We start from the raw sequence: 20845 nt of genomic DNA on the forward strand, positions 1-20845 counted from the left end.
ATTTTGAAAAGCAGCTTCTCATCCCATTCAGCTGCTTGTTTTAACGCAATCAGTGGCACACCGGTTATGAATTATGGTGATGTGTGTGCAGTTGAATGTGGCACCTGACTCAGTTGACTGGCATGGCAGTGTTAGAACTTTAAGAGGCAGCTGGAGTCATTGAACTGCAATGGAGTCTGACTGACAACAGAAGAATCCATCAGAATTGGTAGAAATTATAGTCCTTGCTATACTGTAGCTTAGAGCTTTTCTCTCAAAGTTTCAGCCCTAGTATTTGGAATGGATCTGTTTTTATCTCTGACAGCTGTCTTCCCTTTACTTCAAAATGTGTGTAGTTTTCAAATATGAAGTAAGAGGTTGATATACTTGTTTGTTAATTAGGATAAGTGCATCTTACTCCTGATTTCATGGAGGCAGGTAGCACAGCTGTCTGACAGATTTTTGTTTACACAACTGTAATTTCTCTGTAGTATCTTTGCTGGGTTAGGAGCTGTCTGAAGGGCTGGGCCTGGAGAGTGCTGGTGAATGGAGTTAAATCCAGCTGGTGACTGGTCACAAGTGGTGTTCCCCAGGGGTTGGTGCTCTTCAATATCTTTATTGATGTCCTGGATGAGGGCATTGAGTGCGCGCCCAGTAAGTCTGCAGATGACGACAAGTTGGCAGGAATTTCATTTGGCTTCCTTATGATTATGTGCAGTCCCTCCTTAGTCCTGCTTGCTTAATAAGGTCAGTATTAAGTGTCACCTTAAGTCTTTACCAGACCTTTTACTCCAAAGAATTCAAGACTTTCTCTGAAAAAGGATTTCTGTGCCCCCATCTGCTTCTGCTGCCAATCATTAGAGCTTCTAAATGTCTCACTTATAAATCCCTTGTGAGATGAAGTGATACTACCCATTATTTCCCAGTCCTCCTCTGTGAAAGCAGTAAAACAAGAAATCCTTACAACCTAATTTCCTGATATGAAGAGTCAGAAACCAATTCTTGTACTCAGTACTCTGAAAATTAACAAGTCATCTTTCCAAGAGACTTAAATGCTTTAGTTTTAAATGACTGGCCACATACGTTTAACTTCTTCCAACCTTTGCCAATAAGCTCACATTTTACTGAAACTGTATTTAAAGTGCTGTACCTGTTTAAAATAGTTCGTGCAGCGGTACTGATAGAGGAAGCAAGAGATTATCAAGTGATGTTCACATGCATTAGTTTGTGCAGAGGCAGTTCTGATTGGGTACAACTTAAACTGAGGTGTAAATTGTATGTTTGTATCTCTTTGTGTACAAGAAGCTTATGAAATGGCTTACCTTAGTATGTCTGTTGTCTTCTTGCATATTTACTGCAGTTTTAACATTAAAACAACAACAACAACAAAAAAAGCAAAAACAAACAACAAAAGGACAGGCTCCCAATGAGACTAGCACCCTTACAGGGAAAGACAAAATTAAGTCCTTGCTCAGGGTGGTGAGGCACTGGAACTGGTTTCCCAGAGAAGCTGTGGATGCCCCATTTCTTGGAAGTGCTCAAGGCCAGGTTTGATGAGGCTTCATCAGCTGCTGGAGTGGGAGATGACTCTGCCCATGTCATGGAGGTTGGAACTGGAAGGTCATTAAGGTCACTTCCAACCCAAATCATCCTGTGATTCCATGTGTTGGAAGCACAACAGAAACATGGTGTGTGTGCAGCATGCAGTTAAAATGAATATAATGCTTTGATTTCTGAAAACCTTACTGTTTAGCTTTTTTTTTTCTTGCCTGCTCAGCCACATGAAAGTCATCTGTACAGGAAAACAAACATGCACATACACAACATACAAGTTACATATTCCCAGTTTTATTTTCATGGAATGCTAATTTAGTTACAGTATGGCAGCTCATAACTATTGAAATGTGACATTAATTCATCTCCGATGCTGCAGAACAGTCTCGATTTATATAGTTTTAAAACAATCTTATTTTACATAGTTGAGGTCTCTGGTGGTTTTTAAGCTGATGCTTAAGCACACAGCAAGCTACAAACCTTAGGTTTAATATTTATACATATATTTTTTTGTATTCAGACAACTGCTGTCTGCTGTAAGTTATCTATAATTTAATATTTATAAAAGTGCATATACTGGTACATATGCACATCTAGAAATACACCTTTGCTACTGCCTCCCTTTTATAAAAAGCTGCTTAACATACAGCTGTATTATTCTCACTCACTGCTATTAAGTCCCTTACTATCTTTATTACATGATTTTAACTATTCAATTCCCTCAAACTGGATGTAGGTATTTCTATGTATATGTTTTCCTAAAGAAAAAAGTCTGTCCTATTCCTTTAAGAAGCTTTAAATCATGCATCAATTTAGTAAACAGTCACTTTAGCGTGGATTTTAAAATCCTAGACAGTGTAAAATCTACTTCTGGAAAATGTCTGTATATTTAATTTCTTTTTAGTTACAAAAAAATATATAGGATTGAAACATACTGAATACATGCATCTCTCCAAGTGGCTATATTCTAGCCTTATAGATAAATTAAAAAAAGTACACCCCTGCTAAAAGGATGCAAAAATGGCCTCAAATAGACCATTACCTGTATTTAGTATAACTCATTGCATTAAAAAGTTCAAGTTGGCTGTTCTCTCAAGATGGTGTCAAAAGACTGAAGAGTGTATTTATACTCAATATACAAAGGTGGGTGCACATACCTAGTGCCATTTAATTAGTCCGTACTTTCAAGGCTTCTAGGATTTGCCTCTGGTGATACAAGTTCTGAAATGATCTGAATGAAAGTTTAAGTTGAATTCTTTTAATACATGATAAAAGCAAGTTGTGTTTAAAAGAAAAATGTACACAGAACAACCTGAAGTACTCACTGAAACAACTGTACAGAACTACTACAGATACAGAAGGAAATAATAGTGAACTTACTTCAAACAGAAGTAACACTTGATAACATTTGTAAAAACCTGCTTTGTTTTATTCTTCTACCAAGTTAAGAATTTGCAGCCATTCAGAACAAGTAAAATACAAACCACCTCACAATGTTTACATTTAAAGTTATTCTATACAGTGCAAATGTTTAAGACAGAATAACTCCCCAGTGAGACAGGTGACACTACTCAGTGTCGGCCTTTTGAAGATTCTTCAATAAGTCTATTTACACATTAAGCTAAAGGTTCACTATATACGCTTTGAAGTTTGCTGAATATCAGCAGAAAGAATTGTGAACTAGCAGCAGTTGTGTTACAAATATACGATGGTTACTTTAATGAATGCATAAAGTTTTCGAGGCTGTATTCAGTGTCATACTGTTCTTGATCCCATAGTTCGCCAAGGTTTTCAAGCACTGATTTCATTGATGCTTTCCCAGAAGAGGTAGAGGTATCAGGTTTTTCAGTTTTTCCATCCTTCCAGAAAAAAAATAATATAGAGAAGAATGTTTTCAGAAATATTTACTGTTCATAAACATGTGTTCTTAATTTCCCTCTGCAAATTATTCCTACAAAATTCTTTAAGTCTGATGACTGGAAATTGTGGATGTCCTCTGGAATTGCTGCAACTATCAGAGTGCTGGAGCACCTCTCCTGTCAAGAAAGGCTATGGGAACTGGGCTTGTTTAACTTAACTTGGAGAAGTCTCCAGAGAAACCTCAATGTGGCCTTCCAATACTTGAGGGGAACTTATAAGCAGGAGGGAGACAATATTTTACACAGTCTGATAGTATCAGGACAAGGAGGAAGAGCTTTAAACTAAAAAAGGGAAGACTTAAGTTAGATGTTAGGCAGAAAAATCTTTATTCAGAGAGGGGTGAGGATTCAGAGGAGCTGTCCCCATCCCTGGAAGCATTCTTCAAGGCCTGTGTGGATGAGGCACTAGGCAGCTGAATCTAGTGGGTGGCAACCCTGCTCATGGCAGAGAGGTTGGAACTGAGTGGGCTTTAAGGTCTCTTCCAACCTAAGCTGTTCTAGGATTAAACTGGAAATTGCCAACCTCCCTTCCTCCTGTTTTTCAGAATTACCCGCTATTCATTACTGCAATTTAAGTGTTCATCTGATGAAGTTCTGCAATTCCAGGCTTTTCCCCAGCTTTCCCCTGGTTTTAGTAGCTATTTCTAAAAAACCATTCCTTTACCTTGTCAAGAGTGAATAGATCAAGAAGCTGTTCTGTTCCCATGCTCTGCAGGCTTGCATTTTCTTGGCTGATCACTGTATTAGCAATGTTCATTTTGAACTTCTGAAGACCCATAATCTTCTCCTCTAAAGTTCCCCTGGTTATCAGGCGATACACATTAACAACACGTTTCTGAAAGAACAAAAACAACAGTTAGCTAAAAGAAAAGTAAATGCTTCAGTATTCAATAAAGTATTTGTCAAGGATGGCTGGGAAGTAGTTTGGTATACTCTCGGGTGATTTTATAAGGTTGACTGATGTTAACAGAAAAGAAGGAGTACAAGGCTATGCCAGCACATGGTAGAGGCACCTGCAATATCTGTGCTGGGGAAGTTAGGAATTTTGCTGTTTGTCATAAGTGTAGAGACTGTAACAGCCAGTCACTTGTTCCCTGTCCAGGAATCAGAGAAGGACAATTCTGTTGTGGTTTCCCTTCAGTTTCTTGTTTTTGTTGTATTTGTTTCTCCACTGAAATGATTCTTCCTCTGGATGCTTCTCAGGAGCTTGTTATGGAAAAGGGAATCGTACCATGTTGGGGACGGGATATGAAAGTAGAACCTTTAACATGGGATGTAAGAAAGTAGTGACTGAAAGCTAGATGGAAACCACTACAAATCACTTGTGTTATGTGCTTTAATCTTATCCAAATTTGAAGAAACAGGAGCTCAGCATGAAAAAATATATGGGAAAATAGCTTTTCACCTGTCCAATACGGTGTGCCCGGTCCATGGCTTGCAGGTCTCTCATTGGGTTCCAGTCATGTTCCACAAATACCACTGTATCTGCCCCTGTTAAGTTAAGTCCCAACCCACCAACATGAGTGGTGAGCAAAAGAACATCTATAGATGGATCATTGTTAAACCTGGGAAAAAAAAAAGCATGGTAAAATTAATTTCAGGGTGGAAATATGAACTTCGACTGCCTAAGGTTCCTTTGCTGATCAAATACTGAACAAGTAGTATTAAACATGGAGTAATTTATTGCTCATTACTAATACAAATCACAAATAAAATCAAACTTGCAGTATCTAAGACATCTACCCACTGGCAATAAAAGTATTTGTACTGTTGGTCCTAGGTTTAGTCAGTTGAACAAGTCATGCAAGTAAATGCTTGCATGAGCAGTTTTCTATATCTCCTTAGAATTGTCTTCCAACTTCTATCGCCGATGTCAAAATTTAGTTAAAAATTTTTCCTATATTAACACACATCAGTAATGTTGGGGTTTGGTTTTACTTCCCTTAATACAGAAGAGCGCCATATTAAGTAAAATGAAGTAAAATGTAGCTCTATTCCCATATCTCAAGTCTCTTAGGATTCTTCATAAAACTGTAATTATCTCCAGGTGATATACAGAAAGGATGGTATAGAATACCAAGGTTATTTGCTAGTTTGTGCATTTGTTTCCATGTGCCAGTTGTTATAAGGTAACCACATTCTTCTGTTTTGTCTGCAGTTTAGTGATGTCTTTACTCAGGTAATAGAGAAAGTGCAGATATTAGCAATTTTCTTCCTCAACATTGTTTTTAAAAAGTCATCCAATTACTTTAAAGGCAATACTTAAGTTCTAATGCAGACCTGCTATTAATGTAGGCTTACACAGGTGGAAGTGTGGGATTTTTGTTTTATGTCTTTTAAATTTAAGGTAGACAGTGATGGCCTGGTAGTTCAATGAGGTGTCTGTTACAGACCATAACTAACTCACTGCAGTTGTCTTTTTATCAGTCATGAATGAATATGCTTACCGTGAAACAATGGAATGCCTCTGGCCAGCAGGTATGCTACCATCTAATCGTAAATAAGTGACTGAAGGTAACTGAGGTTTGAGGAGGTCATGCTCTACTATGTCCAGCATGCTCTTAAGTTGACAGAAGATAAGTATTCTGTGTTGGGCCACGACAGCTTCTGTACCACTCTCTGAAGATCCTCCATTCCCCAGACCACAATCTAGCAACAACTTTAAGTAAAAGAGCATTAAATTTAAGCATATAAAAGTGACAGTAGATTTCATGTAAATGCTGATATGGATGGACTACCAAAAGAAGAAGGAGGAGACAGCCAATAAACTACAAAGGAAGTCTATGACAGCTATTCAAATGACATAGAGAACACTGACTCTACAGATAAACTGTCAACTATTCAGGAGTCAACAGAATATTCATTTTCTTCATTTTTCTTTATATGCAGTAGAGTTTGAAGTCGTTAACACAACCTGATTTTATCATACTAATAATCTCCAGTATAGTAAATTGAGTAAGTTTGCAATGAGATGGCCAAGAGTAAGAAACAGAAAACAACGGTAGTTTCTTATAAGGCAGCAAAATTTAATGTAAAACTCATTACTTTCTGTTTTGTTCCCAATTTTGAGTTTCCCTGGCTAAACAGCAAAATAAAATATAAAGTTTAAAAGGAAACCCTTGGACTCCATTTTATCTGCTACTTAACTCACATTTTAAGATCAGTTATCAGATTGACGGGATCTTAAAATCCTAAACCATAGCATAAATAGAGACACATTAAGGCACAGCATGTAAGTCTACTTACTTGCTTTAAAGCAGACAGCTTAGGTGCATGTTGGATATCTCGAAGGGATGAATTATGAGCTGCAAGTTGCTCTGTAATTCTTTTATATTCTGGATGCTGGGTTGTTAGCACTAGTGCTGGATGGTTGCATAGCTTCCGTAAATATTGCAATGCCTTTAATTATTTAGGAAATGAAGATCAAAGAAACTGTTAGCAATGGTGTAGTTACAGCTGTATAGAAGCCACTTAGCCATATTCCACAAGTTCGACTGTACGGTATATTTTCATTCAATTAAATTCACCCCCTTTTTGATTAAGAAAACCTGTACTTTAGACTGCGTCCATGACTGTTAGGGCCATAATGATCTTGGTTCTTGTTACAAAGATGACAATTTACTACATCTATATGGGAAAGGAGCACAGGTAGGAGAAGCAAAGGAGCTGAGCAGAACCCCTTGAGAATTACTGCTACCACGTAACTAAAGCTTAATTTGCAATTCTGTAAGACAATGAACCTTCCCTTCTAGTTGCTAGTTGAGTAAATATTGGTAAAAAATGTGAAGTCATATGTTACAGTGTATTAACAGTGAGGTAAATAACTTAAGAATAATAGCTATATGTCACCTTCCAGACAAATTAATAAAAAAATCTGAATATTTTACTTACACAACTATAGCCATACAATCTAAGTTAGCCATAACAATTCAGTTTTAATTAAACACAAATATAATTACCATAAATAAGGAAACAAGTTAGTAAAAATTGGAAAAAACTGTACCTGAAATACGTGACCTGTAGCTTTAAGCTTTGGTTTTTCAGTTTCTTCACGTAGTGAAATTGAAGAAACTGTTTCATCAATGTCACATTTGGCACGAGACTTGGCAAAATCCTCATAAAGCTGAACCTGTAGACCATATTCCAGACAAAAGAATGAGCATGCATTTTCCTCACAAAAAAGAAATAACATTTTCCCAAACTTAATTTCAAGTTCTAAATTAATGGAAAATGAAGAGGGCAATTTTATATGTAGAATAAGATCAACACTAATAGTGAATTCACTTGCAAGTGAATTTCTTACAGCTTTTAAAGTACCTGTTAAGAAAAATCTACAGATGCTGATGAATTGTTCTTGTAGAACTAAGCCAGAAATTAAAGTGCAGTCTACTGAACTGCACTTAGGTATCAACATTACTAGGATCTTATTTATTTATTTTTTTAGTCTTGTAGCCTCAGAGAATGTCAAGAGCTGCTGTAAAATTGACATTGGAATACAGAACTGCTTGTTCTTATCTCTAAGCTGTAAAAAAACCTAAGCTTCCAGCCAACATTTTAAGCATACCTGTAAAGGACTGAGAACACAGTAATAATCTTGAATAATTTTGGGTGGAAGATCTTGCAGTACATCCTCTTTCATTCTCCTTAACAGAAATGGCAGAACTTGGCGGTGCAGTGCTTCCATTGCAAGAACCCCTAGTGAAGGGAAAGGAATGCAAGCAAGTTACATTTTGTAGAAAATAGAGTTATAGAATGGTCTGAGCTGAAAAGGACCTCAGTGATCATCTAGTTTAAACCCAACCACTAGACGAGGCTGCCTAAGCCTGGCCTTGTGTGCCTACAGGGATGGGACATTCCACAACCTCCTTGGGCAACCTGTTCCATTGTGTCACCACCCTCTGAGTGAAAAACTTCCTCCTAATTTCTAACCTAAACCTCCCCTTGTCTTTCTTTCTTGAAACCTTTATAGAAAGCGTGGTTAAGCACTGTAATGGGCTCCCCAGGGAGGTGATTGAGTCACCATCCCTGAATGTGTTTATAAACCATTTGGATGTGGTGCTCAAGGACATGATTTAGTGGAGGGTTGTTAGTTAGAACAGTATGGTCAGGTTGCGGTTGAACGTGGTGATCTTTAAAAAAAAGTTTTTTCCAACCTGAGCAGTTTTATGATTCTGTTTGTTTAAAACCCTTCCCCTTTGTCCCATCACTATCAACACATATAGACAGTTGTTAAATACAAATACTTCAAAACATTCAGAACACACCCAAAAAAGCAACAACCATCACTCTTCAGTTCAAACTGACTACACTTAAGCAGTTCTTGTTTTAAAGAAAAAAAAACCCAAAACCATTAAGATTTTGATCCTCACCAGCTTCTTGTTCACGACTGGAGCTTCGGGCATCTCTACTTGCCAGTATTGGTTTGCCATAACGAGCTGCAAACTGGCGTTCAGTACCCAAAAATCCTGGCATAAGGAAGTCAAACAATGACCACAACTCTAAGACGTTGTTCTGAACATAAAAGAAATAATTGTTAAATTCCTTTCAGAAGTAATGAATTGTTCCAAGTTATCAGGAACATTTCCATACATACTTAATGCTGCCAGGAGGACATTCCAAATGTAAAACTTCTACACAATTTTGAACTCTGAAACCCAGGGGCTCTTTCATCAGTCTGTTACATACTCTTCAACACTTAAGATACTGTAGAAAAACAACCTATGTCTTAAGCCACACCCTCAGTTATGGACAACAAAATCCAGGAGATGGGATGGATGCTCCAGACATAAATCATTAGGACAAAGCTCAAGCTGTGGAGTTCTTCAAGTCACGGTTACTACTAGCTTCACTAGAGGTATAAGGAAATGCTTTTCCTGTCTACTACCTTACAAGTGGTAGAGAGTCTTTGAGACACACAGTATGATAACATATATGTAGGCATAATGGGAAGGAACGTTTACATTCAAGCACTTACTAATACAAAGCTTATTTTGCAATCTGTGCTTGGAACAAGAGAACTCTGATCAGTTGTACGATAAAACTGAATGCAAAATGCTTGTTTTTATTTCTAAGGTGACTGGTGAGTAGTAAAGGACAGCAGTTACCTGAATTGGTGTCCCAGAAAGAATTATCCTGTAATTGGCAGTCAGCTGTTTCACTGCTTTTGATAGTTTTGTTTTTCCATTTTTTATTACATGGCCTTCATCAAGAATGCAGTAATTGAACTTAATATTTCTAGAACATAAGAACATAGACTTAAGTAGTAATTAAAATTCCAAGCTATTAAAACGTCAGAAAACAAAGCAGTTCTTACCTGAAGAAATCAATGTCATTTCTCACAACATCATATGAAGCCACTATGAGATTGTGCCTTTTCACCTGATATTGTAATCTTCAGGAAAAAGAGAATAAAAAACATCATAACTGAAGCGTCCCTTTATATTTTTGCAGCCTTAGAAATACCATCATGTGTTTTACCACGATCACAAACTGCATTTCAGTAATCAAGTGAACTGCAAAATTCTGTTTGATATTTTACTGTGCCTAAATCATAAACACAAAGTGCAAAATGCACTTACCTTGCTCTCTCAGTAGGAGGTCCTGTATAGTGCAAAGGATTAAGGTACTCTTTGGAGCAAAATTTTCCCACTTCATCCACCCAGTGTCCTGTGAGTGTAGGAGGGCACACCACCAACGAGGGAAGGGGAACACTGTCCACCAGTTTCGTTCTTGCATATTCTTGAGCCCTTAAGAATATCAAAACAAAGGTTGATGTTCTTGTTTTTCCTCTCATGGAGGTGGTGGTGGTTTTATTCTGTGATTTTTTGTTGTTGTTGTTCTATTTTAAAAACCAGAGTCACGGACTAGTTGAGGTTGGAAGTGACCTCTAGAGGCCATCTGGTCCAACTCTCAGTTCAAGCCAGACCACCTAAACCTGGTTGTCCAGGACAACAAATCATAACCATAGATAAAACTTGTTCAAGTCCTCATGGTAGAACATTTGTTTAAGCTTACCTGAGGCAATGATCACCTGCAAGAATACAAATGGACTGTAAAGTTTTTCCTAAGCCCATATCGTCACAAAGAATTCCATGTAGTTTATATTTATTGAGAAATGCCAGCCAGTTCACTCCATCCTGAAATCAGAAAATGAAGAAATGCCTCAGAAGTAAAAAAACAGCTTTTGGCTAGCTAAGCTTCACTGAAAACAACTGTGTAGTCTATTATTCATCGCTGCAAAACAATGAGTTCATCTTCCCACATGCAAACTCTCAGGTGCAACTAGCTGGTGCATCTAACAGGTGCTTAGTGCCCATAAGTCTAAAAGGAGATCCCCATAAATGCATCTGCTATAGCCCATATAGGATAGATAAGGGTAGAAACATAAAGTAGCCAAACGTTACATGAGGCAAGGCCTTGCAGTAGTAAGCAGCTACAGACAGCCTTAACAAGGCAGACCCCATTGGCCTCGAGAAAAATTACATACGGAGGGTAAAAAAAAAAATAAAAATTAGTATTAATTGAATGTATTACTTGATTTGATCTTCCTAAAATGCACATTGCTCAGCTAGCAAGAAAATTATAATTAAAGCCAACAAAAAGCAAACTATCAAAAACACTCACAAAGCAAAATTCCTTATGCCCAAATGGCCTTTCCTTACAGCCCTACCACACTGAAAATTACTGTTTTTGTTAAAGAAGTATAAGCTCTTACCTGCTGGTATTTTCTGAGCTCTGCTTTGATTGGTACTGGAATTTTATAGTTTTCCAGTTTTTTTCCATCTAACAATTGTTCCAGAAAGTGGCGTTCTTTAGCTTTCATTCGAATTAATTCTTCAGACATGTTTGGTGGATCTGGTATACCAGCCTAAAATAGTATTTTTAAAGCAGCAGTGTCAGGGCTGTGGTACTTAACTCTCACACTGATGAAATAAAACCTTATGCTTGTTTGGACATTTTAAATGAACAGATGGCAAAGATCTGCAATCTTCTCAACTTTATATAAAATCAATCCAAGAAATTTTACAACTGAGTAAAAGAAATTAAGTATTAATAGTTAAGTGACAAACAAGAACAAGTATCTGCTAAAAGGAAGCCAAAATGTGGAAATAAACAGAAAGGAGAAAGAAAATTGAAGCACAGCATATCAATTTTGTTTATCAAAACTTTACAGTTACTGAACTTTTCTTTTTTTGAGGTTGAAATCAGATTCCTTAAGTCGAGTATTTCCCCCATAAAACATTTACTTCCTTAGTCTACTCCCTGTTCTATTTCTACCAACTCCAACCCCCTACAGTTATTAATTTAAATTCCTGCTTAGGCCTCACATTTAAAATCATTAGTGTTCAGAAGACTGCCTCTCCCTATCAATCAGCTCATATTAAGGAAGTTCTTTACTTAAGTAAGTAATAAAACAAGTATTCTAAATTTCGAAGAGATACTCACTAAATTAATTCAGCTTTAAAAAAAATGTAACCTACGTGTATTCCAAAGTACTGTATTTACATGGATGTGAAGAAAACTGTGTGCTGGAATGAACAGCAGTACACCAGTCAGCTTATTTCCCTAGAACTTCATTTCTGCTGTGCTCACTTTCAATATGAACATTTCAGTGTAAGCATCTAGAAAGTGCTCCTTCTAAGGCAAGTTGCTTATTATCAGTTTTTAAGGTTCTATTATGCTAAATTAAAAATAAAGACAATAGCCATTACTAAACCAAGGAAGCTAGCAATTTTTTTCATTAAAAAAAAAAGGCATATGAATTCTCAACTGTCTTCTATTACCATCTGGTGGTGAAAATCAGTTACTTGGGAGCCTTGAAGTGCAATATTAATAAATACTGGAGGTTTGCAAGTTACAGGAAGAGTGATAAACAGAAGCAACCACTAGATAATACTTAAGATTTTGCCAAAAGCTCTGGATTTTTTTTTCTGAGTTTAGAAGAGCATCTTAGTTTCAGAGGGGATAGAATTGTTTTGTTTAGTGTGTCTGGTATGATGCTGTATTTTTGGTTCCAGGAGAAAAACAATGTTGGTAACACACTGATGTTTATAGTTGCTGCTAAGCAGCGCTGTACAGAGCCAAGGCCATTCTCAGCTAAGGGCCCAAGGAGCTGGGAGGGAACAGAATTAGGACAGCTGACTTAAACTGGCCAAAGGGATATTCCATATCATATGACATAATGTGGAAAGAGTTTTGAAGAGGGTGAGAATCCATCTGTCTCTCACTTCCACTGTTTGGGGGCTAGCAGGGCATCGGTCAGGGGGTGGTGAGCAACTGTATTACCTATTACTTACATTGGTCCATATAAACACCTTCTTATATATGTGTAAATATATATATGTCAACTTTATTATTCAACTTTAGTTCAATTCAACTTCCTATAAAGACCATTTTTATTTTAACACTGATTTAGAAGTGCTAGCAAAGGGTTACATTTTTCTTGTTTTACATTATAAAGAATACATCATCAGTTGCCTGATGTGGACTGAATTTCTAAAATACAGCTATTTATTCAGCATTTAATGAACCAGAGGCCTGGGCTTTGTAGCTGATGGAAAACTGGAGACAACAGTTCACATTCTCATTATACTTAGAACTTTAACTTACCTCAAGAGGCATCAGTCTAATTAGTGTTGCAAAGCACTGAGTAGCCATGAAGCGTACACTGTCTGTCTGATCACTCATTCTACCCAGAACTGGAACAACCAGAAGGACAATGTATGGAACAATACCTACGTCTAGCTGTTCCATTACACCTGAGTCATCTATTAAGGAAATAGTGTTAACATGTTCAGGACTGTCTGACATCATTATCCGCCTGGCAGATTCATATACAGGTTGTTAATCCATTACTTCAGATGAAGATTTCTACTAACAAAAGAATGAAAAAAAATTGTCTGATCTACCCAGTTACCTTAGGGTCACCCCGGTGAACTCCACTACTGCCCTCAGTGCATTTTGGTAACACTAAACATTATCTTTCTTATTATTTTCCAGTTTAGTCTATTCTTTAAGCTTGTTCTCAGAGGGTAATGTGGTTTTCCACATTCAGCATTCTTTAGAATATTGAACTGCTTCCACCAAAACTTCACTTAATAATGAAAACAATGGAAATAAAGTTCTTACATTTGTGATTATCTAGAGGATAAAAAGAACATTCTACCTCAGTTCCCTTCCCATTATTTCTAGGCAACGGTTTTTGTTTCTCTAAATTTTGCAACTGACAAGAGGCTTCTGCATTTCTGAGTGCTCAAGCAAGGATACACGCAAGTGCTTCAATTGCACCTTCTTGTTTGGTGTTGTCATCTATTGCTCCCAGCCATGGTAGAACTTGCTCTAGAAATATATTCATTGTTTCCATGGTAGCTATTTTGCTCATTACACCTACACAGCGAGCAGCCATGTGTCTCACTGCAGTGCTGGGATGTTGAAGGCACATACAAAGATGAGGCAAATGCTCAATTAACTGAATAGAGGATGAGGGAGAAAAAAAAAAAAGAAGTTAGTAGAGCTATTAAAATCAGTGAATTATTTTAAAGTAATAAATTTTTAAAAACATTGTTCCCTCCACAAGAGTCCTTAAAATGGTTCTTCACGTGATCTCACTGTTCAGAACTGAAAAATTATTTCAGAAGAAAAATACAATTCAACTTCCCAAAATCGTTATTCCCCAGCTACAGTGAACGTTCAGAGTAACAAAATATTTACTATTTTAGTAAAGTACAAGTTAAAATAAAAGGTTTTAATTAAAGAGGTTTTTTATCCCTGGAAAAACAAATACAGAACTAAGCACTCAGAACTTTTATAAAGAATCACAGATTCTTTAGATGCAGAATCATAGATTCATAGATGCAGATTAAACAGTCCTTCCATTTAGAAAACCTCTCCCACTTTAGAAAAACTTAAAAAGAAGCTTTACAAAACAAAGATCTAAAACCGTGTCAATGAACAGAGTGACGTGCTGCATACAAAAAGCTGTTTTGGAACTTTATTACCAGAGGATGAAGTTGAATATCCATTGAGGCTGCTGTTATTTCAAAAACCTGTAAAGAGTTTACCAACTCCTGGGCAGGCGCATCTCCTTTTTCCAGCAAGGACTTTCGATCTGTTAAAAACAGAAAAAGGGTTCAATTTCAGATAAACATGCTGCCCCCATCCTACTGGTCCCCCAACTTAAAATTGAAGTATAATTACCAAAATTATTTATGTGAATGTTGTTCCTTAATGAACCAACCATAGCATCCCAGAGATGAGGCAATCCCTTTGCCATTTCAGCACCAAAATGTTTAGCTATGGTAGATAAGGCAAACTCAGCTCCTCTTCTTTGAACAACATATGGTTTCTGGGCCTGGATTTGAAGAATTTGTAATGAAGTAGTAAGAATGGGATGAATCACATCTTGTTTCAAACAAGCTTAATTTACTAAACAAATATAAATTATGATGAAAACAAAGTTTCCTCATTTTGTAAACAGAAGCGTGTAATATTTTGTAGAAGTGCTGTCAGATTACTAACGTAAGGTCAACTTCAGAATGATTATTTTCACATTCGTAAGTTGTATGAAAACTTGCTGTGCAGGCACTAAAACTGTGAGATTACTTTGTTATTTATGTTAGATGACAGAAAAAAAAAAAACCAAACACAAAACAAAAAAAAACAACCAAACAGAAAACAAACAAACAAACAAAAAAAACCAAACAACCAAAAACTCACAAAGGAAAACCATCACTCACACAACCACGCTTGATTTCTCTGAACAATGATTATTTGTAAGGAGGCTCCCATCATCATCTAAGCATCTGATTTTGATGGTGGCCACCTCCCACACATCTGCGTGTTTTATCTTTACAAATTTTTTATTATTTTTTGCAGGTTAAAAAAAAAAGGTAAGTCTTTTATAGTAGCTTTTTATCTATAAATTTGGGAATGTGGCTTTTGCTGACAGGGCATTTTAGCACTAAATTTTCCAGTTGATTCCAATTCTAGAATTTCAGGTATTGCCATAGAAGACATATAGAGGACACCCAAATAACAGCAGTGTGTCAGCACAACGTAACAAACATAGTACTGTATTGGTTATTAAAGCCCTTCTCCTGCTTCAACCCTCCTTGGAGAGTGAAACTGACATACACCACTAACAATTAAGAATAAAATCCACGATGCTGTTCAGCGATCACAGTTCTTACTAGCATCGTATTAAATCCTTTGGTAGCTTTTTAAGAAAAGAGTAACAAAACAGGTTCAGCACATAAAGCATAGAAATCAGGTGTACACCCTCAATACAGCTGAATTTTAAACAGCTTTTCATGCTTCAAAGTTTCCACTGTGTATCAAAGTAATCAAAACTCAATGTAAGGACAAAATCACAGCTCAGTTTAGGAAAATCCATTTGTATGGATTTATATTGAGATACCGTTATCCTGTACCAAAGGTATTTCAGAAGAATTAATTTGCTTGACAACACACAGAAGGCTGCTTGTCCCACAGAATTACATACATTGACTTAATTCTCTTGGGGATCCTGGGCAACCTTTTTGTAGTACTACTGATTTCCGTGTGTTCAAACTAGTACAGGGGAGGAGTGGGCATGCAAACTATAAATACCAATTTTTCAACTTTACCTCATCGAGTTCTGTAGGAATGCTTACGCTACTGCCAGTGGGGAGGTCTGCAATTGGGGCTTTCGGAGCTTTAGGAGCAGGACCTCTTCGACTCGTGATGGCGAAAGCAGCTTTCTGGTGTCTGTACAGTGTAATTATTCCCCTGTGCTTAGTAACTGTATGATGCATCCCATCTTTGTCAGAGTTGGGTCCTAAGGGAGAAGATAGAGTAGCTGAGAACAATTTAAGCTACGGTTTAAAACGTAGGTAGAAGTGACAGCTACATCTGCAGATCTCAAAGTGCTTTGAAAACCATGGATAAGTGTCATTGCTCTCAGGGATGGAAATAATTATGTATAGAGAAGAGTTACTTTGTTAAAAGTATATTAGAGACTTGGCAAGGAAATTTAAAATGTACACTGCCAGATTAACTCTTATTCAGCAGGAAACAAAGAAAGTAAAAACTAGTATAATGTCCTAAAGGCTACAACCTTTTACCCTTTAAAACAAGACTTTTATCATGAAACAAAGAGCAGATGAGTATCTTTGGATTTGTTGATGTCTCTATGCAGGCTAATCATCTCAACGTTTGATTGGATATGAATGTATTATCCTATTCTCAGATGGAGTACACATTAAGAAAGAAGTAAAATGTCTAATGGTCAAACCTGAAAGTTGGCTAAATATTTTATATATTTAGGTTTCAGTTTGCATTGTTCATTAAATCCATACATTTTTAGCTGTGGACAGTCACTTTAAGAAACTCCATGACTACAGCAAGCACAAGATTTGTTGTTAACTTCAAACACTGTCCTCATCTGTTGTCATCTTATAGTCTATTAACAGAACATAACACAAGTCAGACTTTTCCCCTTCTTTCTGACAAACTACTTTCTGGTTTCAAAATTGATTCCATTTCAATGAAAAGTTTCATATCACATGTAAATTACAGGGATTAGAAATTTATAATGACAGCTAAACAACAGTAAGTAACAAGAAACTGGACCTATTACATAAAATTCATGAAAATTAAACATAATTTTACATAGCATACCTTTTGAATTTTCACTGCCACTCTGAGGCTGTGCAGGACACGCTGCGAGTGGGGTGAGATGTGGATCCACACAGAGGGAGTTGCAGAGATTTTTTATTATCTTGGAGTTGGGACAAGGAGATCTTGTTGTACACTGCTGAAGTAATTTTGCTATGCATGAAGCGACATAGTTTTGCACTAGTGTATTCTCCTCTTTTCTGATAGCTTCCATTAAAGGTTTTATAACAGGATTTAATTTTTCTGGCAGTTGCTGCAAATTCACAACTGCACACGCAGCAAAAGTATGGACTCGCAGATGCAGCACTTGCCACTCTTGATTTGTTTCTGTAACAGTCATTTGGACTTGTTGTCGTTTACTATCCAACTGTTGTAGAGTTTGAGGATTCAAAGTAAAAGATGATGTCACTTCATTAAAAACAGAAGTAACCTAATGAAGAAGAAGAGAAGAAGTTACAAATCTATTTACTGTAAAAAGGGAACTAACTCTGAACACCACAGTTTTCATGGCAGAACAGGAGTAACTTCCAATAGACAGTTTTATCTCCATTTTTGCCAGCAAGTTAAAGGAAGTGCTCCAAAAACAGTGTCTGGAATCTTGAAATCCAGGATAAGGGGAAAGTTAGACATATTAAGAACACCGCAGTTCCGTATGTATAATACTGTACGTATTCCTAGAGGTCAAGATAGCCACAAAAGAAAGCAAACAGTTGTGGTATGCATCTTACAGAATGTTTAATTTCAAAATGGGTACCTTTTGCATAAGCATGCTGCAGTCAAGCAGCTGTATTACTAGACTGAAGAGTAAGTGGTTGACGTATATGAAAACACCTTTACTTAATAAAATCTCTTATGATTCTGTCTAGCTTTACTGTGGGAATCTATTCAATTCAGAAGGCAGCAGTAAGACTGGCTGCCAAACTCCCTTCAACCCATATATGCGATCTTCCAAAGCTTTAAGGATATGTTGAGATTTCCAAGTTAAGCTACTACAAAAATATTACCACTTAAGACTTTGAACATCCAACATCTTTCTACAGTCAAGTCATGGCTATAGTGGTACAAATCCAAACCTTCTCCTGTTCTCCTCAGCAGCTGCATACACAAACCTGTCTGGTCATCCCCATCTCCTCCCATAAAACTGTATCACATCCATCCCCATTCATTCAAACCTACACACCTCTCCCACACCAGTAGCCTTTAATTTAGGTGTCTCACATAGAAAAGAAAATCCCATCTTTTACACAATATTTTTTAGAAAGCGCTTCACATGAACTTACACATTTATTTGCAAGTCTTTTGACAGGGGTTTGAAGTGTTTGCATTTACATTATTTTTCTTCTGCGTAGATTTCGGTAGTGCATCTACCACCAGGAATCTGAACAGTGACAATTTTTTCTCCACTAAGTATATACACTGGATTCTACTTCATTTTTTAAACAGTTTGTAAACATCACGGAGGGAGGTGGGGTGTGTGTGTGTGTCTGTTAGGCATCTCGTGTCAAACAAAGTATAAAGCCATCACATGATTTCTAGGAGTTGCTGTCTGTGTAATAACTGTGCTGAATATGTATTGCAAGAAAAGATTTAAGTGAAGGGCAGGCATGAGGCATGCTTCTGCTTACCAGATCATTGGCTTGATCTATTGTAAATACACTGCAGTTTATTCTGTTTCCAATGTCAATGTGCGCATCAGATAGCAATGAAATAAGCTGTTTACATTCATTCTGCATTCGTGTAAAAGGAACAGCAATTTCATCATAATAGAGGTGCTCAGAAAGCACCCCAAGTAAACAAGGTTGTACACAAATCGCCACAGTTCTACACTCCTGTAAGAGAAAAGACAAAAAAGATAATTCGTATTTTTGAGTCATCAACATTTCTTCTGTTCAGTTTTGAGTAATAAACAACAGAATCCAAATACAGAAATTAAAGTACCAGAGAGTCCATTAACATTTTAAACTCAAAATATTAAAGATTATGAACAAAATGCTCAGTCTGTCACTAAGAACTGGAATGACAGTGGAACATAGGGAAGACATTCATGCTTAAAGGAAAGGTGACACAGATAACACGCATCTTGAATGGATTAATTTGTAAAAGAAATGTGAATATATTTATTGATTCACAGTTCTGACAGTTGGCACTTGAGTAGCATAATTTACTCCTCCATTGTCTAGCTATCAAGATTTTGGTATTCTATCTTATCCACTGAAATTTTATTTCAAGCTGAAGTAGCAGATGATGAAGTGTATTAAGTTAGTAAATCAAATTTATTTTTGCTGCAGAAACATCCTACCTTTTGCAAGGCTGCCCACTCACAGATTACTAATGCAACACTAATCCTCTGCAAGGCAGATTTAGAATTCAAGTGGAAGAGCAGTAGCTGAGCTAATGATTCAGCTGGCTTTATTTCTTGAGTAACAGTATTTACACCTGGGTCACAAATACAGCAACAAAGTGCTCCCAGCAACCTGACAAAAGGAGAAAGAACGTTTGCTTCAATGTTATGATCACTTGTCAATTAATGATTCAAACTGAAAATGTCAAAGCAGTTTACATAATCAGATTTTAACAGAAACAAAAGAAAAGCAGCTTGTAAATATTTTTTCAGTTTCCCAGTAAACTGACTTTGCTGCCATCATCCGAGCTCGCATGACAACGTAATCCCTGGTTGCTGGATCTTCTGCAATGCTGTCTGCCCCAGCAATATATTCCTGAATTACTTCCTTGTTCTGGGTTTGACCTTGACGCAGTTTAGAAGCTGCCTTTTCCTATGGAATGAAGTTGAGAGAGGCTTAAAATAAATGTGCTTGTAATACAAAAGATAATTTGTATTCCATTTTCAGTAACCATTATTCCCTGAACAAAATTGGACTAACTCAAAACATTTCTTGGACTCCTGAAAGCAAGTAACCATTCTAAGTCACCTCTCCAGTAATACTCTGTGGTGCAATTAAATGAAAGATATGGTTCCTTCATTTGAATATTAATATTACATCTCAACATGTAACTGAAAAACTTCATTTTCAGGAAACACAAAGGAAAAAAGAAATTTCAAAATCTTCTTCAGAAATAAATTACTGCTTTCAGACTTGATGTAATCCTACAGACATTTTGAGGAAATCACTGTAGATATATAAAACCTCATAAATACTCGTGAAATACAAAATGCACATAGAGCATAATACATGATAATACTCTGAATTCCAGTGGACAATTTCAGAAGAACTGTTTTTCTCTACATAGTTGAGGTCTACAAGATAGGTAATATTAACCACTGTGAAACCCAACACCACTCCTAACATTTTCAGAACTTGTCTATTACTGTACCAGCCAATTACTTTCCCCAAAACACTTACCGAGGTCATATTTCACTTACTTTTGATCTGGTTTTTACTTCTAGCAACATGTTTAAATCAATTGGCAAATGAGATGGCTGCATCATTAAGCAGAGCCAAGCTCCCATCCATGGACAAGCAGCTGCAACCACATACTGGACAGATGCTTTGTTTAACAGTTCCAACCATACCTGCAGAAAGAAACAGGGCAAATCATGACCAATTTATGTTTTTACATAAAATCATGGATGTAGAAACTATCCTGTTTCCTTTCAGTCTGTATTAATGCACCACATGAGCAGACTACAAAATATGTGACACAAACAGATTATTCTTTATTGGTGCTAAAGCACAGAGGATATGAAAAGGTGAATACACAAATAGTATGCATGTAATTCA

The 20845-nt window shown here is 36.8% G+C and overlaps 1 protein-coding gene across 2 annotated transcripts in view; it reads right to left on the bottom strand.

Moving 5' to 3' along the window:
* Positions 1-1805: 1805 nt before the first annotated feature.
* The window catches only part of BTAF1 (B-TFIID TATA-box binding protein associated factor 1), a 42076-nt gene continuing 23036 nt past the window's right edge, over positions 1806-20845 (bottom strand). Inside the window, exons 16-38 of one of the 2 annotated variants that reach the window (XM_015867122.2) lie at positions 20488-20637; positions 19737-19879; positions 19405-19579; positions 18731-18934; positions 17109-17535; positions 16076-16266; positions 14649-14802; positions 14450-14559; positions 13719-13920; positions 13062-13210; positions 11167-11319; positions 10467-10588; positions 10031-10198; positions 9766-9843; positions 9557-9686; positions 8822-8963; positions 8017-8147; positions 7456-7581; positions 6699-6851; positions 5900-6111; positions 4858-5017; positions 4117-4287; positions 1806-3392 (exon numbers count right to left, since the gene is read on the bottom strand). In XM_015867122.2, the coding sequence (XP_015722608.1) occupies positions 3246-3392; positions 4117-4287; positions 4858-5017; positions 5900-6111; positions 6699-6851; positions 7456-7581; positions 8017-8147; positions 8822-8963; positions 9557-9686; positions 9766-9843; positions 10031-10198; positions 10467-10588; positions 11167-11319; positions 13062-13210; positions 13719-13920; positions 14450-14559; positions 14649-14802; positions 16076-16266; positions 17109-17535; positions 18731-18934; positions 19405-19579; positions 19737-19879; positions 20488-20637 (3798 nt within the window). In that variant the 3' untranslated portion in view covers positions 1806-3245. The remainder of the gene's footprint in view (positions 3393-4116; positions 4288-4857; positions 5018-5899; positions 6112-6698; positions 6852-7455; positions 7582-8016; positions 8148-8821; positions 8964-9556; positions 9687-9765; positions 9844-10030; positions 10199-10466; positions 10589-11166; positions 11320-13061; positions 13211-13718; positions 13921-14449; positions 14560-14648; positions 14803-16075; positions 16267-17108; positions 17536-18730; positions 18935-19404; positions 19580-19736; positions 19880-20487; positions 20638-20845) is intronic. The other variant, XM_015867123.1, reaches the window with a different exon arrangement.

The sequence above is a fragment of the Coturnix japonica genome, chromosome 6 (genome assembly GCF_001577835.2).
Source record: "Coturnix japonica isolate 7356 chromosome 6, Coturnix japonica 2.1, whole genome shotgun sequence".
NCBI classification, from domain to species: domain Eukaryota; kingdom Metazoa; phylum Chordata; class Aves; order Galliformes; family Phasianidae; genus Coturnix; species Coturnix japonica.